At 39.6% G+C, this 26,454-nt stretch overlaps 1 protein-coding gene across 2 annotated transcripts in view; it reads right to left on the bottom strand.

Annotated features, from left to right (window-relative positions):
- Positions 1-26,454, bottom strand: part of LOC110067354 (alpha-1,6-mannosylglycoprotein 6-beta-N-acetylglucosaminyltransferase A-like) — a 30,299-nt gene continuing 3,845 nt past the window's right edge. Inside the window, exons 1-20 of one of the 2 annotated variants that reach the window (XM_089296790.1) lie at positions 19,061-19,279; positions 16,340-16,405; positions 15,615-15,689; positions 13,742-13,803; positions 12,772-12,870; positions 12,007-12,072; positions 11,239-11,406; positions 10,235-10,398; positions 9,732-9,860; positions 8,755-8,891; positions 7,858-7,979; positions 6,812-6,880; positions 6,129-6,221; positions 5,665-5,748; positions 5,028-5,090; positions 4,469-4,585; positions 3,612-3,686; positions 2,907-3,006; positions 2,352-2,409; positions 1-1,858 (exon numbers count right to left, since the gene is read on the bottom strand). In XM_089296790.1, the coding sequence (XP_089152916.1) occupies positions 1,660-1,858; positions 2,352-2,409; positions 2,907-3,006; positions 3,612-3,686; positions 4,469-4,585; positions 5,028-5,090; positions 5,665-5,748; positions 6,129-6,221; positions 6,812-6,880; positions 7,858-7,979; positions 8,755-8,891; positions 9,732-9,860; positions 10,235-10,398; positions 11,239-11,406; positions 12,007-12,072; positions 12,772-12,870; positions 13,742-13,803; positions 15,615-15,689; positions 16,340-16,405; positions 19,061-19,205 (2,091 nt within the window). In that variant the 5' untranslated portion in view covers positions 19,206-19,279 and the 3' untranslated portion in view covers positions 1-1,659. Of the gene's footprint in view, positions 1,859-2,351; positions 2,410-2,906; positions 3,007-3,611; positions 3,687-4,468; positions 4,586-5,027; positions 5,091-5,664; positions 5,749-6,128; positions 6,222-6,811; positions 6,881-7,857; positions 7,980-8,754; positions 8,892-9,731; positions 9,861-10,234; positions 10,399-11,238; positions 11,407-12,006; positions 12,073-12,771; positions 12,871-13,741; positions 13,804-15,614; positions 15,690-16,339; positions 16,406-19,060; positions 19,280-26,454 lie in introns of those variants that run through there. The other variant, XM_089296791.1, reaches the window with a different exon arrangement.

Below are 26,454 nucleotides of genomic sequence, written 5' to 3' on the forward strand. Positions count from 1 at the left end.
TGAAGTTTAGAGTGCTACGTTTATTGGCGTTCTTTTGACGAAGTCCTAAAAGTAACACAAGAGGAAATAAATACTAGAGGGTGCACTTACGCTTGTACGGTTGGTTAAATAACTTAAGTTAACTAGTGAGCCGTAACAAATGCGCTATAGAGAATTTAAGTAGCAACGACGCTGAGGACAAAGCGGATGAAAAAAATAAATGTTTCTACTCAAGAATTTAGTTCTACTGTCAAAACTACTTCGAAACTTAACATGCAACTCATCGTTAAAGGAGCTCAGTCAGGCTATTTAGTCAGTCTGTTTAGTCAGTCACGCTAGTTATTTTGGCCACGTACAAAATTATCTTTAAATTGAAGCAAATTTGAAAATAATGGTTCACCAAGATAGAAAAACACCAGGGATAATAAGAAACCATATAAAAACAAGGAGGGTTAAGGATGGAGAAGATTGACACAGATTGTAAACGATAAACTTGAAAAATTCAGGCTAAGTTTTTCAAAATCCGCAAACCGTGACGTAGCTCCGTTTAGCTCGAAAGAGAAATTTTAAAAATACATATATTAGCCGTCGTTGTTTGACGTTGTTTTGAAGAGCATGGCAGATAATATATAACTTTTTAATTACAAAACAACTTTATTATAAGACAACTTGATAATCGATCTAACTATTGCATAAAATTAATTAACGTAGAATATCATTGTCTGTAATTAATTTTTGGTCTTTGGAATGTTTCCATGCAATAATATTTACAATGCAATATATTATTACAACTTTTCTGTATCTTAATGAAACGCTCAAACGACAGTGAAAAAGTCGAGTTTATTCTCGAGACTCGGACCTAATTAATATCCAATTAGCTTGATACAAATAGTAAACCTAACGAAATTAAGCGTTTAAGCGTCATACAAACTGCTGTTAAATCGAATTCAATGCTTATCATAAGGTCTTCGTTTATAAACTACAACTTATCGAAACTAATCTGGCAATTGTAAAATAGCTACCAACGAAAACGTTACCAAGTTGCGTTAATCTACTCTTGTTGAAAACTGCTCTAAAAGACATCCCCTCTTTTACCCCAGTTTTCCTCCCCTTTCCCCTCCACCCCCCCCCCCCCTTCCCCGTTCCTTTCCGCTGGGAGGATTTGATCAAATCAGAAGAACAACTCCCTTCATAAAAAAGCTTCCTACCCTACAATTCTTCATATTCTGCCCTCGCTGGAACGACTAGTGCAATTCGGCCGTGCAATCTTTCAAATTAGCCATTACATTGACAAGAAAGTTCAAAACCGAAATATAACCGAACTCTCTAGAGTAAATATGGTGTTCTCTTAGGGGGACTTCAATAGAAGTGTGAGAGGGGGGTATTAAGGAGGGGGGAATTGAAATTGAGAGGGAGGTCTAATGTTTCTTTCCACCACAAGGTTTACAAATAAGTGTGGTGTCGTTAGTAACGATTTACGTACGCGAATTTGACTCGCATGACTCGTGTGAGGCATCCGAACTCGGGGAAACGGGATTAAACTACTTGAACAATGGGGATACGAGATCAGCATCCCAAGGGATTCCAGATCCAAACCCGATCCGGGATGAGATGGCACCAACTCTTGCCACTTGCCCGTTCGGCAGCATGTGCGCGTGTGCTGTTTTCCTCTGCTCGTTTCTAGTGGCACTTTTTGCAAAACGCGACCTGTTGAGTTTGGAAATCCCTGCACGGACACAGTCGCCTGAGCTGCGGTCCCTTGGCGACGCAGCTGAAGAGGACAGGCTGTTTCTGTAACGTGCACAGATACGTCGACGTGTTATAGCTAGGTGCCAAGAGGGATTCCTCGGTTTGTACAGACTCGCACTTGACTCCCGCCCTGGGTGAAAGGAAACATGCATGTTAGGTAAGGCGAGGTAGGGTACGGTACGGTAGGGTGGGGTAGGGTGGGGTCGGGTGGGTAAGGTACGGTAGGGTACGGCAAGGTACGGTAGGGTAGGGTGGGGTAGAATAGGGTGAAGCAGAGTAGGTTGGGGTGGAGTAGGGTTAGGTAAGACGAGGAAATACATTTGCAAGGTAAAGTAAGGAACATTTTTGTACGGTGAGGTACCCGTAAGGCAAAACAAAACGAGACGAAATGGGGCAAGGTACTTGGGCCACATCCCTACCCCGTTTTCACAGCTTGAAGCAGCTAGGAGTGTTGCCATACCTCAGTCCACCTGTTGGGATACTAATCCATTGCCAGGTTACCCCAGGCAGTCTGCCAGCTGGGGATTTCCTGGCCTAGAAAAGAAGTTTTCCTCTTTCCCCACATCTCATCAGGTTTACCTCGATTTCTTATGTTTCCACAACAATTTTTTCAAAGAACTTACTTTTCCAAATCCTTCGCACTGTTGACATCAACAAAGTAGGTTGGTTCACACAGGAGACCTTAAACGCGATAAGAAAATAAAAACATCAATTATGGAAGCTATTGTGTAAACGTGAAGGACAACTTCATTAGCACTCAAAAAAGTCCTCTATGTAGCGAGCGAACAAAAGCATGTGCTCCCCATGACACCACCTATAATTGAATTCTAATCAACAATTATTCCACGAGCGCGCGTTGGATATGAGATGGTAGATAACCAACGAGGCGCATAGCGCCGAGTTGGCCATAACCATCTCATATCCAACAAGCACGAGTGTTTTATTAAAAAATTATAGCAAACAAAACCAAAAAATATAAACGCCCCAAAACATCACGTGTTCAGTTACCATGTTCTTAGAGCACGGTATAATGGCTCATAACCCATCGCCCATGATGGCTAAGCCAATGAAAACTCACCAACTTCATTATCCAATGATTCAGTTTTTAATAATAGGATATATTACTCCACGAAACAGAAAAATTACATATAATTTAAAAACGCATAAATAAAACTTACCAGACAGTTTACAAACTTCCACGCATGACTTGCCAGCCTCACCCATAAACAGCTGCATTTCGGACAATGGAGGCCACCTCTCGCTGTGTTCGCAAAAGTCCTGCAAAGAAGTGATAGATTTTTCCAATAGAAAGTTTCAAGGATATTACTTGATGACAAGAAAATACGAACTTGAACTTCATCTCATCGCACACATTTTGACAAGGCTACTAGCCCTAATACATCAGAAAGGAACACACAAACAAACAAAACCAAAACAGTTGTATATTCTCTAACAGGCGAAATAAGCGCACGTTTATATGAAGAGAAGTTGTCTCTGTCGGTGGGTCACTCTCCATACCGTTTCACCCCGCGTGAGTGGACATTCCATACAAGAAAACTCAAGAAGCTAACTCGAGAATCAGGGTGATCCTGTGTGGAGGATCACTCGCTTTCAAGGTATGAAGGCCCTGGAGGGCGAACCAATTTTTTTCCCTCGTAAACACTTTGGAGACAAAGTAGATGGCTTGCTTACTAAGGACAAGTCGGGGTATATAGGACATGCGCGAGACCAGAAGAGCAAATTTTTGGCTCGGTCAACAGGGACAACTTTTCCTATTTATGTATAGCGGGATTTACGCTCGATCAGATGACAGATGGCTCAGGGAGGGAGAATTTTTCTCCAAATAAACAAGCCTTCATACTTAGGAGACTAACAGCACTTACATAGTACTCGCTGAAAGCATTCACACGCTCCAGCATTCCTTTAGGCGTCCATTCATGAGGAAGATAAGGCTTCACCTTCAAGACAATCATGAATAAATAAGACAATGAGACAGACAGCACTACAGGCATTTCACTCTCGTTCTATAGCTTGAAAGGACCACGAGAATTTCTGCCCCTCCCTCCTTCCCCTCCCCTCCACCCTTTAGATGTGCTTGTTTCTCCTGATAGTTACCCTCGGTTTCTTCGAGTTTTCCCGATAAAATTTAACATGGTCAGCGCAAAATGCCACAACACGTAATTTGGACTGCATCCTAGTCTAAGGTGGAAATAACGGTTTCAAAATTAATCTCTGACGGGCAAAGTTCTCGGTATTTTTTTATTTTTTTTTTCATCCCATTATTTTCAAATTGGACACCATACATGTGGTCACATTACATAAACTAGTGTTAGGTGGAGTAAAAATTGTGTTTCCCGGCTCTGTAGTAGACATAATATGAAACGAGATACCGAAACACAGTCGAGTGATTTCAGCGAGTTCTCTGGAACTTGAATTACAATCCATGGTCAGGTCACTTAAAGGAGCTCAGTCACGTTATTTTGAGTTATTTTATGTACAAAATTACATTTAAATAGAAAGAAACCTGAACATAATATTTTAATAAGACAGAAAAACAGCAGAGAGATAATGATAAACCATAGAGGAACAAGGATGGTTAAGGATGGAGAAGATTGACTCGGATTACAAACGACATGCTTGAAAAATTTAGGCTATTTAGACGCGAAAACCATGACTTAACTCCTTTAAAGAGGGCGACGTACACTGAAATTAGACTTCACTCTCGACTGAGCACACTTACCTCAGTGTTTAAAATCTCTTTAATGGCCTCCTCCACAAGAGTAAGGTTATCAATATCAACAGTGAACACGTGAGGTTTTCCAATAAACACCTCTGCATAAGGATGCTGTGATGTTAACTGTTGACAACGAGAACAAAAAAAAAAATACAATTACGAAATTCAGAGACGATTGTTGTCCAGATTCCACCGACTATCTCGTTTCCAGAAACCACACCTTTTTGGTTGGGACCAAAAACTCGAGACCGTAGAGCCAGCATTAGTTACAGCGGTTACTATCTCCAGGATTTTCTGTTTCCGGTTTTTGGTTGCGCCCACATCGTCGCGCGTTCGGCCACTTCTGACACGCACGGGCTTAGGGGGCGAGAGCACTTCAGAATAGCCTCCTGCGCATGTGCTTTTTGGGCTCATCACGTAATCTTCTTCCATAACGAACACTCGTGACGGAACGCGTCACCAGGGCTAAGGCCTTAACCAGCCGGTTAAGATCCAATCGATTTTGCGCCAAATAAGTTAAGTCTGGACTTTGAAAACTACTAACCACCAAACAGCTATCACTTACCTTCCTCAGTGTGGGCTTTATCTTGAAGAATTCTGTGTTAAGGCGATTATGAGGAGGGTCAAACTGCAAGAAGCGAAAAAACAGATTTTCTGTGCGAGAATCACTTATGAATTAAGGGACGGAAACGATGGGTGAAGAAAGCCCGTTGTAACGTTTATCATCGTGTCACTGGGGGAAGGAGCTGGAGAGGATGGGGGAGTCGAGTTTCTACGCCAACAAAGAAGAACTCTTAATCGGGGCCTCCAGCTCGTTCAATAACAACAATTTCAAGGGTATTTTGGCCCTGCCAGGCCAAAATAAATTACAATATTTAGATAGGAAGCCTTAACTGGTTTTCATGCGGGGACTCTATCCTGGTCGAATTGGAATTTGGAGATGTTGGTTTATGTGAAGGGAGGAAAACCGGAGAACCGAAGGAAAATCCTCGGAGCAAGGCGAGAACCAACAACAAATTCAACCCACATATAACACCGGGCTGGAATCGAACCCGGGCCGCATCGACGAGAGGTGAGCGCTCTCACCACTGCGCCATCCCTGATCCCCTCAAATGTCTGTCATGCCTATGCACAACAGTGGATCATCGCACTGTAATTTGGATTTCGCAGGATTTTCCCCTTACTGCTAGCTCACATGTTACCTTGGCATTTAGGAAAATACATCCTTGTGCGATGGCCTCAAGGGGTGCCGGTCCTTCATACGGGAACCCAAGACCTATGAAAACCTGAATTCAACGACAGAATATTGCAAACGTTACTTCTAACAGTAAAATAAATTATATAGTCAGTCAAATTATAATCTCATTTTGATTGGTTCTTACTTATGATCTACTGGAGGACAGACGCATAGATGACGTCATTAATATCCTTTCTTGATTCTTTACTATGTAAAACAAGTAGATTCCATGTTGCCGTGCGTCTGTTCAAAAATAGATCACAGAAGACGTCAAAATGTGGGAAGAACATCAGTGACACACTCGGCTATCGCCTCGTGAGCCAGTTTTTTGTTCTTACTACATTTTGACGTCACCTCAGAGATCTGTGATCTATCACTAAACAGACGCACGACAACTATTAGTTAGCTAGATGTCCACATTAATTACACCTTGGTTTCTTGTAAAAGTTTTTCCAAGTCAGGTTTACTGAGTATGCCATGTGCTATGACGTAGTCGGGGACATTCTTTTTTATACTCTCCTCCTAAAAAGTTAATAGAAAACAATATCTTTACATGTATTTGTATGTCTGCTCCTACACGTATTATCGCTATAGGATAGTGAGTAACACGTACCAGTAGCCATATGAAAGGGTCACTTAAATCTCACTAAAATATCTTAGCTTTTGCTTCCGACAGCAACACATTGACTTGACTTTCGAGTCATAAATTTCGACTTCAGACTGACAAGAAGTCGCTGCATTTATTCGTTCAGCCAAAAAACAAATATCAAAATAGACAAACAAACAAACAAACAAACAAATACAGACAAGGCAAGGAGAAAATCATATTAAAACAACAGGGAGACTGTCTAGACCTGAAGGTACTAACGGCGACTCAGGCCCCCAACACGTACCGATTCCAAACCATTGGAGAAGAGATTGGGTCCGACTTCGAGAACTAAAAAATATGTACTTGTAATTCACCTCACAGACACTTTACATGAAGAAATTGTCCATCGTCGATGAGCCAATAGGGCTGTCACATTTGTTTGTTTTACTTCCACTCAGTTCTTTGTTTGTTGGTTAGGTTTTAGTTTCAAATAATAAATCGAGCTCAACAAACGTCCAAGTACCTTTACTCCAAAAAATGTGCCATGTATCTCCAAATATTTATGCAACGTGTCAAGATATTTACTTTTTCCCTGCAACAAATACAAGACAGAAGTAAGCATACCATACCATAATACTTCAGTAATGATAGATATCCCGCCAAATTGAGAATGACAAGTAGTGTATGATAAGCCAAAAGAATGGCTGCTGACAGATGGCTTAAGAAAATTTTCCTGTGCACTCAACTCTGACAATTACTCTAGAGGCTACTTTTCATATCATTGCTACGCCTTGCATACGGTGGCTGCGCCCGCAGTGCGAGAAACAGTCACAGAACTAAAGACAATGCTAAAGTTGCTTAATGGCCTCATTCAATACTTAACTCGACAATTCTGCGTTTAATTTGACGAGAAACAACATATTTTGTTTAAAATTACACAACTTTTATCCTGCCTGGCGACTCTCAATGAGCGACAAGCGAATTGCTGGACGCGGGCGAATAATTTTAGCGCCAGATTAAAAGCTTGGAAACACAAAATGTTTCGTGTTTTTCACATTTTACAATCTCATCTGGTTTTTAGAAATAAAAGTCCCTTTTCGTGAATACTCAATACTGTCTCCAGTGAGAAAGTTGCCGGACTTCAATGCCTTTCCTGTTAACATACATTGACGTCCGGACAGTACAGTTTTCTCGCCTGCTAAACCCTGATTGGTCAATTAAAATTTCAGGCGCAAAGGTCGTGCACAGGACGATCGCTACGATCCTCAAGATAACAACTAGCCTTAAAGGAGCTCAGTCACGGTTTGCTTATTTTGAAAAGTTTAGCCTAAATTTTTCAAATTCGTCGTTTGTGATCCGTGTTAATCTTCACCATCCTTGACCATCCTTGTTCCTCTATGGTTTATTATTATCTCTCTGATGATTTTCTATCTTAGTAAACTAATATTTTCAGGTTTCCTTCCACTTAAAGGAGATTTTGTACGTGGCCAAAAAAAAAAAAAAAAAAAAAAAAAGAAACACTGTGACTGAGCTCCTTTAAGACAATACAATGTTATTTGAAATCTTTACCGCCCAAAACTCGACGTCTTTTCCATAAACCAGTCCAATCGGTTTCTTCTTTGGAGGTTTAACATCTTCTGGAACGGGTCCGCTGACCACAAAACCCAGGAACGAGTTATCTGGACTGTGGGCTGTGTGATGAATGCAAACAAGAAGGTCAGAGTGTTGTAACTAAGTAAGTAAGTATAGCTGATAAGAGGAAGAATGTGATGACTGAAAAGATCGAACAAAAGAACGAACGAAGAAAACGTCCGACCGACCAAGCGAACGAACGAACGAACGAACGAACGAGCGAATGAACGAGCGAACCAAACATACGAACAAACGAGCGAACCAAACATACGAACAAACGAACGAACGAATGAACGAACAAACGAACGAACAAAAGAGCGAGCGTGCGAACGAACGAACAAAACGAACGAAGAAATAAACGAAGGAACGAAACACACGAACGAGTGAACGAACGAAAAGCGAATGGATGGACTAACAGTCAGGAGGACGGAGGAAGAACCCTAACACCCTACACCTATATGCCTCATGTAATAAAGAAATGAACTCTGAAGGTGGTACTCCATTATTTAGCCTTCACGGGGAAGCACAGTCTGGTACCCAGATTTCACGCTGTTTAGCGCTGTTTGGCCGGCAGAAGCAGCATCGGCTGCAGAGGACAGGATAGCAGAGAGCCTACTGCCCTACAGCTCAGCTCTCCATTAGAAGAACGGACAAATGATGACCGTCAAACCTTTTTCGTACAGACAACTAATAACCTGAGTTTTCGTAGAATGGAGGTAATTGTTCAGCACTGGTTTCTCTGGGATTAAGTGAAGTGTAAGCGTAAGGTGTATTAATTATGAAGGAATTTGTAAGGAGGGGTTCATATCTAAATAGCCACCTGTATGTACTTACGAAACATTGTGAATATCTGTCTCAGGTGTAGGTCAGCTTTTGCCCATGCTGACTTGCCGCCGGGTACCAAACCCCTATATGCACCATAGTTAAACTCCGGATCAGTTCCAAAAGAATCCAGAATCCGGATACGGCACCTAAACACAAGTGCGATGGAGATAAAAAAAAAAGACGTACACAAGAAATTCACTCAGCAAAACTTTCCAAGCGTCGTTACGAATACTTGAGGCTCCGTCCACACAAAGCCTGAAGAATTTGAAAGCGGAGGTATCTCTTTGAAAACGCATCAAATGTTTTCCGTCCACACTATGTCCGAGGAATTTAAAAACCCAACAATCACCGATCACTTCAAATGAATTTATGTTTAAGGAAACCTCGGTCAGGGAAATTACATGATTCTCGTGACCCCATTGTTTTTGAAAAGCTCCGTTTTCAACATGTTTTCGTCCACACGAAAACGAAGACCGGGCGTTTTCAAATTCCTCCGGTTTGAAGAGCGTTTTCGAAAAGCTCAGTTTTCTTGATGAATTAGTGTGGACGGTACACCTAGCCGTAGAAATAAAGCTTCGTTTTCAAATTTCTCACGCCTAGCGTGGACGGGGCCTTAGCTTTAAGTGAAACAATTTCAGTTTTCAAGGAAATTTTATCATCCACCTTGTAAGCTAATTTCACACGCATATCTAATACACCGACCTTAGCTCGTGAGTCGAGTCCACTCTTCGTCGAGTCGACTCGCCTTATCAGAAGTCAGATAGTCAAAAATAGAGGGACTGTTGACTATTTCGACGGATCGTGACGATCGGACTCGGATCGTGACAACCCGACACAGCTAATCCGAAGTCTCGGTAGTCGGGCCGAGATGGCGTATTCAGCTGGCAGGAAGCGTGATCTATTGACCAGATTCAGCCAAACTTCATGTACAGTGTACTTCTTTAATGCAAGACAAGAATCGAGCACGCGTTCACACTAGCAAGTACCTGTATGGGGACATATTGGGTGGCATGTTTATGTTCATGTAAGTTAATCCATTGTAGTCTGTGTAAATAGCATCAAACTCTGGTGTGAACACATCCGCACAAGACTTGACCTTTGGAACTGACAGGTGGCTGCAGGAAAAAAAAATTAAGACCCACACAATTACTTCTTAGCTTCAGCATTTGACGTTCTTATCAATCGCCATTGCCGTCGTCAGCAGTTAACTTAACATCCGAAAGGTTTCAATGGTACGACTTTCATTACAAAGTTCCACGAGAAAAAGTTTTCCCCTCACAAGAAGCGTTGTTCCTGAAGTGACGTTACGACCATACAACACTGTATTAGAACCTCGGTTCTTTCTGCTAACTTGAAGAGATTCAGTCAACTTGGAAAGGTAAGGCTCCAAAAAACGGCCGGAACTTTAGAGCTATCATACAGGAAGACAGAAAATACATAGGGATGAGCTTAACTACAAGTATGTAATATTGTTCAAAACAGCCCTTACTTTTTATATGTGGTAGCATTGACGGAGAGCGTCAAATCATGGCCTAGGATGTACAAAGCAGCTAGCACGTCACTCCATTGGACCATCTCTCCAAGAGGAGCGCCGTGATACGCCAGATTAAGCCAGTTGGGTTGAAAAGCATAGGTACCAAAGAAAATAAATATCTGGTAAAAGAGATTGAAATCAATGATTAATCAACATCTACTGTACAGTTTAACCCTACTATCTCGGACAGGGAAACAAAAACAGTTCACGAAAGCAGGGGTTTGCAATACAGCCCATAGCAGATCCCTAAAAAAGCACATCTAAGGGTCCGGCGTCCACAATAACCCGGCTTCCACACTACCCCGGAGAGAATTGAAAACGCAACAATCAAAGGTTATTTCAGTTTCGTGTTTGAGGAAAACTCTGGCAGGGAAATGTCAAAACGTCATCGTTTTCGAGAAGCTCTATTTTAAAAATGTTTTCCGTCCACACTGAAACGAAAAGCCGCCGTTTTCAAATTCCTCCGGATTGAAGAGCGCTTTCGAAAAGCTCCGTTTTCGTGACGGATTAGTGTGGACGGTAGGCCTAACCGTAGAAATAAAGCTGCGTTTTCAAATTTCTCACGCGTAGCGTGGACGGAGCCATAAGTGAAAATGATTGTACAAATAAATGCAAAAATGAATCCATGAACTGAATGTGCAAAAAATTGTCCAGTGTTTACGGTTTGCCAGTGTCCTCACTGTAAGAAAACTGTTAGCCCTCGAGCAGACCCTCATCGTTGGTGGCACGAGTAAAGCCGTTGGCGAACGAAGCGACAGTAGGCGAGCGAAGCAAGCAGGTGAGAATCAGTTCTCGTGCCAGGCCCCTCACCGGCTTGCTTCGCTCGCTGACTCATCGCTCGCGATTTTGCTCATCGACTTTGCTCCTGCCGCAACGCATTAAAGCCTACTCGCAGGCTAAAAAACTGTAGGAACTGATAAGCAAAACATGACATTTTATAACAAGACACCGCAGTGTACCTTTTTGGCTTGATGCTGTCTACGGATATTTCCTTCTGCTGCAAATTGTTTGGCGGCTGTTACCCACTGAGGCCACATTCTTGTAATACGGTCTCGCATCCAGCGTAGATTGAGCTTGTTTAAAGTGTTGATGAAGGCGCTATCTAATTCAAATCTCATTGTTGCTAGCTGAGAAGATAAAATTCGTAATAAAAATGGTAATCTTAACATCATTTTTATGAAAAAGAGTAATTTTTCACTGCCTCAGTGAAACGAAATAAGTGAAAAATGTTTTTCTCACACGCCGCTCTGGGCTGGGTATAGCTGACTCATGTGACCAATGGGGCGGACAGTTGTTTTTGTTCTGTCCACCATTGCCGACTTTCGTGCCTACCCGCCCAAAGATTTTAAGTTTTTATACAATATCAGTATAATGTACAAGCTTTGAACTTTTTTCGTTATTTCCACTCTTTCACGTAATGCTAGTTATATTAGTTTTAATTTTGCAATAAAGGTCAGGTGGAGGCAGTCAGCTTGACATGGCAGTGGTGTGTGAGAAATCTATTTTACGCAATAACAATAATATTACTAATTCTGGAGAACAATGAACTCATCAGTAATTAATATGTCCCTTAACTTCCACATCATGAGCGGCTTAATAGCGAAGTTGATAAGATCTGACCTTAGGATAACTGTATCTAATTCAGCCTTGTAACAATGTGAACAAAGAATTGAAAGTCATTGTTCAAATTAAAAGTGTCATGAGTACACACAATTTAACCTTCAAACCTTATGCTGTCTAACTTTTGTAGTGTTGTTCCGTCGCCATGGTAGGACTGGACAAAAGTTCTCCACCTATGGGGCAAAATAGGAATTTTATTCACACGTACATGAAATAATATCAATATTTTGTTTTGTATTACAAATCAACTGAAAGACACGTCAACATTAACACTTAACGGCCCTGTCCAAAACATGCCGGAGTAATTTGAAAACGATGTTTTGACTATGAAATTGCATCAAATGTTTTTGTCCACAGTCTAAACCAGAGAAACTTGAAAATGCAACAAACACTGGCCATTCTGGATTTGTGCTTGGGGGAGACTTAGGCAGGGAAATCACGTAATCATTGATGATTGTAATGTCATTCTTAAAAAGGCTACGCTGGAACAATTTTCCTATTTTTTTTTCCACCCACACTAATATGCAAACTGGCCAGCGTTTCAGATTGCTCCGACTGGGAGAGTATTTTCGAAAAGCTCCATTCTCATGCTCTCAGTTTCTCCACTGCCTTGCCTAGAGGTTTCACCTGAGAAACAAGTTTCATTACAACACTGGGTCATGGCATGTAAACTGTTAGACAGTAGCTCGACTGATATTCTTGTGCTGTTTTAGAATGTTTGAAACTGTGCTTGTGAACCACAGCATCCCTTAGTCAGAGGGGTTGTCGATGAGTAGTTTTGAGGACACTGTATGAGAACTCCTAGTGTTTACACGTGTCACTAGACAAGTTGTCATCTGTAATTTAACATGCAAGACAATTTGCGCACGTACCTCACTAAGGTAAATGAGGATGGAGCATATACTCTCAGGCTGAAGTTTGTGTCTTCCGACATAACAATCTTTATTTGTTTCCCATAATTGCTGCATCCACTGAAAATAACAAGGAGAGCGAAACAATGTCAACTGTATCCTAGATTATTCTGTCCTACAAATGGTCTACATTAACCATCAGGGATTTTACAAAGGTGCAATCAACAGGAAATGATTCCACTAGAATTTGAAGTATATTTTGTCAATATTAGTTAAAGTGTGGGTCCAGAAAACAACCTTTCCCACACCAAGGTTGATCATGACATGGAGGTACATTGTGTACAAACCAAATAACCATCCTTGGTCGAGGTGCACAGACACGACTGTATGGTTATTTTCTGGAACCACACAATATAAACCTACATATAACTGTTACAGTGCACACTGAAAATAGGGTAACATAAATATATACCAATCTAAATCAGTTCAAGGGGCTGAAAAAATCTAAATCCGGGACTTCTTCGATTTCAGTTCTTTTCAACCCCTAAACACATACATGTGCATTACTTGAATTCTGTTGATTTTAACATTATGATGTAATTATAATAAGCTCCTCAATTATCCCACAAAATGTCTCAAAATTGACAAAAATATGTGTGAAAATAATTGTACTCTAAACACTATCCTTTGTACACGTATCTGTGAGATTCACTGACTAGCACATGAGGCCAGGTGATTCAGTCTGACTATTTGGGTGATTTGGGAAAGTTGGCATTAACAGTAGATGAGTACCATGCGGTGTTAGGAACAGTGAAGCTGCCATTACAATAAAAATTATTGATCGGCTGGTACTCATAAAATTTTATAAACATCCCTTGGTGATGAAAGGTACCTTAGGACAGTCTGTGGTACTCAACTAACCAACAAATAAACCTGATTCAGAATATTATGAACCGTTAACTGTATACAAAATTTACAAGTTTTTACTTACTGTTACTTTTGCTTCACAAAATGGAAACAACCAGTCATTTGGAATTTTACATTTCTCTGCTTCTAATTACACAACAAAAAAGAACAAATTTTTAGGCATTAAACTTTGACCTTATTAGGGCTAACAACATTTTAAAAGAAAGACATTCACCATTTGTCTGTCTACCTGCCTGCCTGCCTGTCTGTCTGTCTATCTTCCTGCACACCTGTCTGTCTGTCTGTCTGTCCGTCTGCCTGTCTATATGTATCTTCCTGCTCACCTGTCTGTCTGTCTGTCTGTCAGTCAGTAGGTCTGTCTGCCTGTCTGTCAGTACAGTTGGTCTTCAAGAAAATCAGTATACTAATAGTAATCAGAGATTATGAGAGTGCGTTCGACGCTCTCACTTAAATATATATATACCATAAATAAATGATTTCACTAGCTGACTTTCAACCTTTGTCTATTGCTAAAATCAACATTTTTCAGCAGCAACCGAGCTTTTACAGTCAGATACATTGTATGCATAGTGTCAAAGTCCATGCTAGTGAGGAGGTCACAATTTGTTGATACGTTGTGTGACGCCGCCAGTTTCTGTAGACTCTCAAGTTTCATAGAATATTTAAATTATGAACATTATTCTAAGCTAGCATTTGCAATTGTGTGCTCATTTCATGTGGTCGTTTACCGTAAACAAACTCCGTGCGACTAATTTGAGTATTTCCCTTGATGAATAAAGTAGTCTTATGGATCTTGTCTTCAGAGTACTTTTCCACCAATTCCAAACAATGAAATTTCGACCGGATAAAGACTGAGCTATCTGCCGCGACTGGAACTAATCAACAAATGCAATCAAAATGTAGCAGTTCCCATGGTTATCATCCCAAAGCCAAGTTGTGTTAATAAACAAGGACAATTCCCTCAGATTTCGATAAATGCTTCACCAAAATCTAACGCTGAGAGCACATAATAGCAAAGTGTACGGTGACTGAATGGAAAGAAGTCAAAGACAGATCCATCGGAAAGACAAGCTCACGTGGCCTGCTCACATACTCACATGTCCACCACATGTCTTATCACATGTCTTAGCATTAAACAGTACCAGTTTACTGGCCGTGACATGCCCCTGCAAAAATCAAGCGGAGTGGCCATTTTGGTGTCCTTACAGGAATGTGGTTTTTTCGGCCTATAACCGTGCACAGGGGAACCAACTCTGGAAAGCCACAGGTCAAAATTAGGTTTGTGTTCCACTTGGTCGAACACAACTATGCATGTGCAGAAAGATAGTACCTAATTTACATTTCATTAAAGACTTCCTACCAACTGACTGACCCACTGACTGACTGGCTGGCTGACTGACTGACTGACTGACCCACTGACTGACTGACTGACCCACTGACTGACCGACTGACCCACTGACTGACTGATTGACTGACCCACTGACTGACTGATTGACTGACTGACCCACTGACTAACTGACCCACTGACTAACTGACCCACTGACTGACTGACCCACTGACTGACTGACTGACTGACTGACTGACCGAACCACTAACGGACTGACCCAATGACTGACTGACTGACTGACTGACTGACTGACTGACTGACTGACTGAATGGCTGACTGGTTGACTGGCTCACGGCCTGATGGGCTGACTGACTAACTCAGACCCATCGGCTGACAGAACCAAATACTGTACTGACTGACTGGTCCACCAGCTGACTGACCCACTGGCTGGGTCATTGACTGACCCACTAGCTGACTGACTCACTGACTGACTCACTGACTGGCCAATTGCAACTCAAGGATATAAACAGTTATACAGTCAAGTATTAATACTGTGTAAATACTCCTACAGGTGTCATCAGTCATTGTTTGTTTTTTTTTAGTTCTGTACCTGTCTTCTTGACATGCTGTTCCAATTTTGCTAATCTTTGAGGGACATTTATATTCTGTTTGCTTGAGTTATATCCTGCACACAAACAAGATTTAATGTAAATGTACATGCCATGGCTTGAAATCAATTTACTTTTAGTTACAAGTTCTAAAACCTGTTTACACCAGTTTGATTTTTATTGTAACATTTATCCTTTTTTTCTGATTACATATAATAAAATGAAAACACACTGGATTATGCAGAAATTTCAACAGTTAACAAAATTAATAATAAAGCCTACATATTCCAATGTACCGAACAACAGGGAAACGAAAAGCACTTTGATTGTTTACAAACTTGAAGTTCGTAGGCAGTTTTCAAGGCTTTTTCAAAGGCAAATGATCTTGAAACGAATGTGCAGATGCAGCATTTTTCCAGATAAAGCATTAACTAATGGTTTATTTTGTTTAAGTGGTCTGGTTTTTTTTCCATGAATTATGCAATTTTTCATGAATTGTGCTATCAGATGCAATTTGAGGTCAATGGTACAAAATTGCACCATCGTGTTTTATATCAGAAGGCCTGATTTTCAAATGGGAGTTTCCTCACAGATTTTTCCAAATATATACTGCACATAATTTACAGATCAATCATGCACATGTTTGTGTGTACGTAGGTAACTACACGTACATGCACAGGCACATAAATGTACCGAAATATATTTTAAAAAAAAAACACTCAGTTACCTTTCCCAAAAATGTGTTTCTCCAATCTAAGCAATCGCTGTTCTATATCTCTGTTTTTCCAATCATCTGGAATGATTGAGGAATTAATATAGAAGAGTTAATCAAATGCACACAACAGAAACAAGAATTTCTGAGTGTATACCTCTATACATGTACTATGATTAACTCACAATAAACAAAGAAAAAACAAAACAAAGACAAATAGAAGTGGTTTTACACAATCATAGGAGTGCTCAGTACAAATTAATACATGTACATGGAGAGTGAAATTCATGTATTAAGAAAGAAACTAGTTGACAGTTACTTGTGTGAAACTCATTCAGTAACTGTCCACTAAATTCTATCTTAATTAATTCACAAATTGTAATATTAAACAGAAATTCAGCAGTGCCAGAACACTCAAAACAACTACAGGTATTAGAAGCTATTAAACTTAAGTGGAGTGCCCGCTTAATTAAAATTTTAATTTGTTCTATTTTGCAGGTCAGACTACACATACATGTAACTAAACAGTATTAATAAATCTACCACAACAACTTTATTATTGTTATTATGACTCGCATTCTATGAAACTGTCTAATGTTGTTCTACTGTAGCTCTTGACAATTATTATTGCCTAATAATTGCTACACACTATCTATACTGTTTTAGTATCACCCAACTAGTGGACTAATGCAAATCCTACATTTTAATTGGCTACCCTATTACAGTAGTAATAGTCCTCGAGTAGTGAAATTGGCACAATCCAGCATGACGCTTCTTTCGTTTTATTCTCAAATAAATATTTCTTCAACTTGCATTTGCTAACTTTATTATTGCCTTTTCTGTCGACTAGCTGGGTGATGCTAAAACAATTAGACCCTTCGCCCTCAAGGGCCACGGGTCAATAGCCCATTTGGGTTTGCCTCATGAGCTACAGGTTTAACTGTTAAGTAGAGACTGAGTAGCCTGATAGTGTGTAGTTGTTAACAAACTGGCAGTCGCTTCATGGCATTTTCCAATTTGATTGAGTTAAATAAGAACTCATAGTTAATAAAAAATAAACAGAATTTCCAAACATCCTGTGGCCTAATACAGTAGTCTATTAAATGGTGTAACAAAGCAACAACAATAACAATTACTTTATTAAAGCCTTGAAAGTATCCAGCCCAGGGTAAAGACCCTCTACTAATTGAAGCCACAAGATTACTTAAATTATGTATGTACTTCACAAAATGACAGAATGTATGGAGTCAGCCCAATTCCCACAGAATTGAATCCTAACAATCAAGCAATGTTAAAAAAGATCCCTTGTGTTGACTGTTCAGTGAAACTACATTGGAGATGTTGGTACATGCATTCAAACTCAAAAAAGAGAAAATACATCCAAGACAATGAAGGGTCAGAGCAGTTCTGACAAGGTTGCACATGTGACTCGATACCCTTTCAGCTTCCAGAGAACAATAGAACAAAATTAACTTACAGAAACATTACGCCCTTTAAGCCCCAAAACAATAACCACCGCTACACTGTGACAACAAATGGAATATATTATATGCTGATGAGCTGTTACAGTTTTGGAAATGTAAAATGGTCTATTAAACATTGGTGAGTAATCAACTGTGTGCATTTTAAATCAGCAAACTTGAACTGATATCTTGTACTACCACAAAAACCAGCAAAGAAGATAAAGGAAACTGTAAACTGCTACCTATAGTTCATGCAGTGTTGACATTGTTTAAAACAATGGTCTCCTTAGCTGATATTTTTTCCTCTAACATTTTTATTATTTAAATGTAATTCTCTCTTTTTTGAATAGCCACTTCATCTAATGTGCTACTTGCAATTTTTGCACCATACACAGACAGCTGGGGGCTAAATATCATATTTTAAACCTTTGTAACCAGGAAATGCATTAAATTTCTTAACTAGTATTAATATCTTGGGTTGCTCATCCACTTTTGTTCAAACAAAAAAAAAATTGCACAAAAATTTTATCGCTTCTTAACCATCAGTAGAAAGCATATTTTTTATAACCTTAATTTTGTGATGTAAATTGTGTTTTCAATAGCACGTGGAGACAAGTGCAACCACATTTTTTCTGATGTCTTTCAATCACCGTGCAAGCAAGTAAATCAAAATGTATGATATTACTTGCAATTATTTACCATGAAACGTGGAATTTTGCCTAGAAACAGTACGTGTTCAATGCCGCAGTTTGAACCGTAAAGTTGTAAAATACGGGCTCGATCGAAAGTAATAGAAAATCATTCTAATGAAGATTCAATGATAAACACACCTTGGGTGTTTTCGACGAAGATAATTGAGATTTTGTAAAGTACTCTCTTAAAGATTTGTATTCACATAGTCTAAAAGTTAACTAATTTGCTAGCAATTCCACGATCTAACAGACTGCTTATAACAACACGAGTAGAATCCGAGATCTCAAAGTTCAAAGAAAAGTGTTGTTATTAATTTTACATGCGGTAAGTTTAAGTAAATAACAAATCTTGAAAAGGCGAAAGGTCTGCGTTTAAACGCTTCGTTGTCGGCAAAAGAAGTATGTCTTTTATTAACCCCAATTTACACAGGGCTTGCGTTCAGCGATAAAGTAAGAATTATGAGTACATTTAAGTCCGCCTTCCAGTAGCTGTTAAAGGCAGCCTGAGTTGAGCATAGGCTTACAAGACAAACAGCGTGTGATCAACGAAACACGAATCGATTTCACGCTTTTATACAAACCTTGTACATTCGTTCTGCTCCAGTGCTTTGAATCTGTAGGCAGTTCTTTCAGGACATTGTAGTTCACAATCGTTATAAGGATGCAAACGATCGTTGAAAAGACGAGAAACAAATTTCCAAACCTCCTCCGCGGAAGCCATGACATTGTTGATATCCCTGGGGGACCTGGAGACCAGATGCTTAGTCACGAGCATCGTCACGCGTGTGTTTTTCGTGTTCGCAGGAACCAGGGAGGGGTAGGACAGTATGTTGTTACATTCCTCTTACCCAGTGTCTTTCTGGCCAAGGCTAGGTCCGCAAGAGATACTAAACTAACGTTTCATTGGAAGATTTATGTCGATATCTGTGGTAATTGACTTTTCTAGCGACACAAAATCTGAATTCTATAGTGCTATATTTTGGGGCAGGTGTTTGGCTTGTTTGTTCGTTCTTCCGTTCGTGTGTTTGTTTGTTTGTTGTCAACGAACTTTAATTTTAGTCGCTGCTATTGTTGTCTCCTTGAGGTCTCATTAGCATTAGACATGGTCAATACTAATTTTGATGACAAAATTCAACTAACCTAAGTGGCCACCTTTCTAACGGTATCTAATGCACGGTTTTATGATGTCCGATTGTAGATAACATAAAAGGCGTTACCTGTTAGATTATATACAACTGTTTGGACAAAGGTTTTCCCACAAAAGAGTAAACACTTACACGCGACAGCGTCCATTCATATCGTGGGTAGTAATAGTTAATCGGTGCCTGTTTGAGGTTCACGGTGTTTCAGCAAGAAGAAAGGGGAGGCATGAATACACGTGTTTTTGCTGTTTCCCTCTATCACGCTGAAACAACTTCAGTCTCAAACAAGCAAGCATAAGCAACAATAACCCATAGAACCTTTGGCATTGTCGCGTGCGCTTATACACATTTTTTTTTTTTAATTAAATATGCTCTTGCTTCTGATAACCTAAACTGACTAGAACAGCCATGAACTCGAGAACTAACCCAATAGCAATTCATAGTTGCTAACCTGTCGACTGGAATATATACTTACGTAAACTATTTTGTGAACAATTTTCTTTCTCCTGATCACCGTACTTTGCATTTACTTATGGTTGTGGTTGCATTCTAAACTTTATTTTTTCTAAGAACTTTACGAACGACAAGAATTTTGCGTTACGTCTAATGACCTACTTGACGCTCAAGACCACATTTGATCAAAAATTGAATGTTACCAGGTTCTCTTCTGAAGAAGATAATGATATGGGTTAAGAATTCTCGATAGTTATTTTTACTAGGGCTGTGTTGACCAGCGCACACGAAACGGTTACACTGACAGACATAAAGTGAATGCAGACAGATGAAAATTCATGCAGTTTATTCATTGCGTAATGCCTTAAACGGTGAATAACATCTTCAACGGAATGGAAACCCCGCTGTGTTTGCACTGGGCAATTAATTTTTGCTCTGGTTCCAGAGTTTTCGCGTAAAGGTAAAAAAAAAAAAAAAAAAAAAAAAATTCAGCAAAGAACAAAAACGTTTGAAGTACTAAAAATATTAATTCTTGTGGAAGTTTAGTAAAAAAATCTCTTGTAATAGATAATGTATAAGTGATTGAATTAGTAAATTAAGTCACCAGCGCTGTTATCCTTCGGCGATGTTTATTTTGAGTTAGCTCACCGATACATATTTGAAAGCTCGCTCACCCCTTGAATGTAACACACTGACTACGACAAGTATTCTGCTTAAGAGCTTCTACTTGAGAGACCGGGGCAGACTTGGAAATGAAGGTTGGCCGATTTCGCTTAAAATTGGTACACAAAGTCGTTATGTGGACTTATGTAATATGCCAAAGTTTCAGCTTCAACGACGTTCTTTTAGTCGAGTTCTGGATATTAGCCCTCCAGGGGTCCCCAGAGGCTGATTTTCAGTGCAATTCTGGGCACTTTTCAATCTCTCTTTTAGCAACGTACAATTAATTTCAGACAAAAACTAAACCATGTTTGCAATGCCCTATTCTTAGGCTTCTATGGGTGAAAACATTAGTTCGCGGGAATTTTTTGTTAGCCTGTGGCTGTTATCACAACTTAGCCCTATTTGAAGCATGTGGGAAGCAACCGGAAATGGCCTGTTTTTAAGACCGCATATTTTCCATGCCCATGTTTTATATCCTGAAGTCTTCGTATCCCTGCAAAGTTCAGCCCTTAGTTTAGTAATATCAAGAAAAAAATACAAAGGTTGAGGCCTTTTTACTTAGAAAAAACTTACGAGAAGATGACTAACCAGGCCACTTCCGGTTAAAGTTTCAACAAAGCGTGTCTGTAAAAATCAGCCATTTAATTTCGATTAATACCTTTTTTCTTCTAAGTCATGAATTAGAGACTCTGAAGTTAATTGTAACCAAAAAGAGTTACCGTTAGTCAGAAATTTTCATGTGATTTTTTTTTCGGACCGATCAGATTTTGGTCCAGCAACGGTTAAAAATTATGTGGAAGAAGTCTTGAAAATTACGGATAATGTCCGAGTCGCTGTGGAAAAAAAAATATATATATATACATATACCTAACAATCCATCTCTTGCCGGTTAATCACAATGTACCATTGCATCTTTTTTGGTCCAAACTGCAACATTAAGGTTACCTTTAACATTCAACTCGTTCATCGAAACAAGTCTGTGGCCCCGAGTCATGAAGCGCTAATTAGATCAGGTGTAAGCCGCCAAGCTTTGTGGTCTCATTTCGTACCATAACCAGCATAACCCACCTGTCTGGGACTTCTTTTCTGAAGAAAAACAACTTATCAGTCACTCTAAATGCAATCACAACGGGAAATTTCAAATATAATTAGAGCTAACTGTCTAATAAAAAATGCAGTCTCACTATTCCAAGTCTACATGCAAAGTGTCTGGATAAATTCCCTTACTATACACACTTACCTGGCGTCAGGTTTACAGGCATACCCCTTTCTTAATCCCTTAAAAGTGAAGCAACATTAAAAACCTTAGCCCCAGCGATAAATTGGTCGCGAGTACACTGTTGCGAGTAATGAAAATGCAGGTTCATACCGTACGTGGCGAGGTCACGACACGCCAACTTATCTCTAGTTTGCTAGATATGATTGACTTGGAATTCATTTTTTTATCGTCTAGATTCGTCTCCTTGATACTGCAGAGAATGATTAGGTATATCACTTGCATGAGAACCTGAAGAACGAATGAATATGTTACAGAATATTTATTCATACCCAGTCCCCCAGTGCAAACGGCCTTGGTGTTATAAATTGAGGACGTCCAAGACGGTCTGTTTTCCCCGCCAAGTTGCTGAATGTCTGACCAAATTGCCAGAAAATTACTCTTCGGCACACTTTCCCTTTCTCTGTCGGGATTTTCCATTTGCTGCGTTTTCAGTCAGCACAGATCCAGACTAAATCGGTGTACTGCATATATCCAAAGATAGGACAGGGGAGGAGTGGATTTTCCTTCAAAGACTACTGCTTATGGCACCCTTAGCTGTAGAATTGCCGGCCCTTAACTCCGATTTCCATAATAAGAAGTGATAATCCCCAGGACGACCAATATGCTTGCTGTGGGTGATATGGTAAGTCGTCACAACTCCCAGTGCCTTATACCTGCTGGAGCTTAAATTGGTTATTGCTCTTCTTCCCTGGACAGGATGACAATCACCGGCTCCCATTTATACATCTGGGTGGAGAGAGGCTCTGTGAAAAAAATTGCCTTTTCCAAGATGACATGGCAACGCCCTAGTAACCAGTAACCCTCGATCCGGAGTCCAGCCCGCTAACCATTAGGCCGTGACCGTGCTATGCGCTAGGCAGTTGCTTTTGTATAGAATCCGAAAGCGTTACTACGTTACATGCTTACTTACTCTGTCGTAAATTGTTAAAATGTTACCGGGAAATGAATATATGGCCAGCACGTGGATATCTTGCTGGCTGGTTTGTTTATTTACAGGAAAAGAAACTATCTGCGATCAATTAATTAAACTTATTAAATCTATTCAGTCTGTAAGTGAATTTGTTTCATTTGAGTGCGCTTGAAACGCAGAGGAGTAAAAGTGTGGCTATTACAATTTAGTCCCCTGCAAAACTGAAAACATGAGGATACGGTGTCCCTTTTGGAGGATGACATTTGCGGGGCATGAGATAACAAGACGTCAGAGCCTGCTGCGACTCTCCCAATAGCGACGTTAGATCGAGATGTTTCCCACCTGCTGGTCAAATTAAAGTGGACACTGGTGGTAATAAACTGGCCGCGTCTCACAGAGTTGACAACTTCCCTGAATGGAAGTTAGAGTATGTCACCGTGGAAAATTCACCTGTTTGCGTGACCAAAGTGTGCCATGTCAACACCCCTTTTTCCATCAAGGAGAAAGCAGAAATTGAAGAAACCGGAAAAGGTTGCCGCTAACGTTTCAGATAGCATATCTGAGGAGTTCGGCATAGTAATGCCTATTGCATCCCGTAAGTATCCAAGGGTAGAGTGACTGCATGCATGTTCATCAGACATAAGTTTATTTTGCACATTCAAAAAGTTTTTTCACACGCTTTAATGTCTTTAATTCGTTCCACTGGTTCAAGGATCGTTGTTCCATCATCCTCTGCATACACATTTGAACAAAATATCTCTAACTTAAATTGTCTACCCGCCAACAATTCAATTGCTAACATTTTCGACGCCAAATTGGATGTTGTTTCACTTGAAGAGTCGAAAGGGCTTGGAGATGAATTAAGTAGTTTCACATGCCCAATATTAAATAACAGAGGAGACGCTTCGCGTGTCATGCGAAAAAAATGTAATCTCCGGTCCCTCTATTGTATTACGAGGCTTACTTACTTACGGTCTCTATCGTAACGATGGTATTCGTATTTAGAATCGATACCAAAGAGGAGCAAAGATCAAAGCTTGAGGGAAAGCACCTCTGGGTGTGTCGCAATTAAGTCGGAAATTTCAGTACCACTAGTCACACAAGGTATTTGTGATCTTCTGGCAGGGGGAAGGAGAAAAAAACTCACGGCTTAAAATTCTAATAATAGTGAACAGTCAGCTATGAAGGCACGTGACGTCAGAATGTCATAAATTCCAAAACACCCGTCGTATTGAATCCACTGGTCCGGATTCATGACTATTCCATGAAGTCAAAATATCGTTTTTGCCAATTATGACAAACTTAAAAGAGAAGAGAAAGGGTACTAAATGAATGAAAAGGTGCAAAAAAACTATGTTTGTCCCAAGAAACTTGAAAACGTCAATAAAAAAACAGAGAATTAGATTAAAAAGCTCAAACTTAGGGTAATTATGCCTGACAAAGCAAGGTTGCCATGGAAACAAGGCAGAGTCCCATAACGCTTTTGGTGTGTGTTTTTTGCTCAGCTTTTCCCAGCTAACTTATACACTCAGTAAACAGCTTGTTTCATTGCATTTTGATTACTTTTCTTGTTATCAACGTATAAAGTTTCCCCCTCACCTTCCAGTCACCTGGGTACAGGGTACAAATTTAGCTTCAAATCCGTCAGTAGGGAAATTAATTTCTAGCTTATGGTTTGGAAATATATATTCCCTTTAAATAATTTACTTAGGGATGATTGAATGGTTGTTAATTGTGCGGCTGGTGTCTAAAAATCTCTCCTAATAAGGAATTTAGACCTTGACATGAAGTGCGTAGTAAGTAATTTCTCTTAAAGTGTTTGCTAGTGAAAAAGCCTCGACCTTAGTATTTTTTTCTTCATATTACTAAACTAAGAGCTGAACTTTGCATGGATACTAAGACTTTACGGTGTAAAACATGGGCATAAAAATTATGCGATCTGAAAAACAGGCCATTTCCGGTTGCTTCCCATATGCTTCAAATAGAACCAAGTTGTGATAATAGCCACAGGCTATCAAAAAATTTACGCGAGCTAATGTTTTCACCCATAAGCGCCTAAGAATAGGGCATTACAAATATGGTTTTGGGTTTGTCTGAAATTAATTGTACATTGCTAAAAGAGAGATTGAAAAAGTGGCCAAAATTACAATGAAAATCAGCTTCTGGGGACCCCTGAGGGGCTGATATCCAGAACTCGGCTAAAAAAAATGGTCGTTGAAGCTGAAACTTGGGCATATTACATAAGTCCACATAACGACTTTATGTACCAATTTTAAGCGAAATCGGTGAGCCTTCATTTCCAAGTCTGCCCCGGTCTCTCAGGCAGAAGCTCTTAAATAACATTAGGTAAATGGTAGCGTTTGACAGAAGAATTGAGTTTTTTTCCATATTTCTTTTTCTAGCCAGTAAAATAAATAGTTTGATTACCATGACACACAACTCCTCCAGTATTTCAGTGGTTGTATAGATTTTGTTTAATTAAGGTACTAACGTATTTCAATTAAACAGTCAGCCTGGCTTAGCTTCCTATTTAGTTCCGCCAGGCCTGAAATTTGTTGTTTGCTTATGATTGTCAAAATAACATCTACGAACATCTACGAAGTTTAGTTCGTTGGTTGTCAAGCTATACCAGGCAAAACGATTTTACACAATTTGGTTGCGAGTTATTTCTTGTTCACTCACTAATAAAATTACCTGAAGCAAATATATTTTTATCTCACTTTTGATCGACGAGGTCATGTCATTGACACCTCTAATCGGATTGCTTTTGTCCCTAATTAAAAACGTCCAATTTCGAAGATATCTATTGTAATCAGCAACGCCGAAAGTGACTGATAAAAATTTTGGCGCGATTAACAACTTTAAACATTTATGGAGGAAGTGGCCTGGGTCTCCCTGCTTTGAACTGAATCAGTTATACTAGTGCCGCAAAGTTCAAAAATAAGTGAACCTTCGCTTTTTGTTTATTTTCAATGCAAAGGCCTTCTCCATTCCGGCTGCTCTCCAGAGTGGGGTGTCATTCTTTGAGGTAATTACAATTTTTACGCAACTTAAACGAGTAATTATGCAGCTCCAATAAATTAATGATGACCATTGAAAACTTATATACTTTTCTATGTAAAAGAATATCATCAGTATTAAAATTCAGCAGTTTTTTTTCTTTTGAATAAGAATTCGATAAAAGGAAAACAATGTCATTTGCAGGCTTAAATCGGCATAACTGTGGTATAAGAAGCAACTTTATGTTTCGCTCCATCAATTGATACGAGACAGTAAAGAATTGTAATTTTATTATCCTCAAAGCAATTAGTCGATAAGACAGATTAGTTAAGCTTGCCGAAAAGAATTTACATAACAACGGAATATTCCATCGCTTTAGGAACATGGGTCATAAAATAAATATGTGATATGATTTGTATCTATTATTTCTCTTTTCTAAGTTCGCCGAACTCAGACTGAAACAGGGACGAGACTAAGGCAATTACTTGTGAACCAATATTTCTTTCAATTTCGAGGTGTGAAGAGTAT

The sequence above is a fragment of the Orbicella faveolata genome, unplaced genomic scaffold, assembly GCF_042242905.1.
Source record: "Orbicella faveolata isolate gen_17 unplaced genomic scaffold, um_ofav_v1 contig_27, whole genome shotgun sequence".
Taxonomy (NCBI): Eukaryota; Metazoa; Cnidaria; class Anthozoa; order Scleractinia; family Merulinidae; genus Orbicella; species Orbicella faveolata.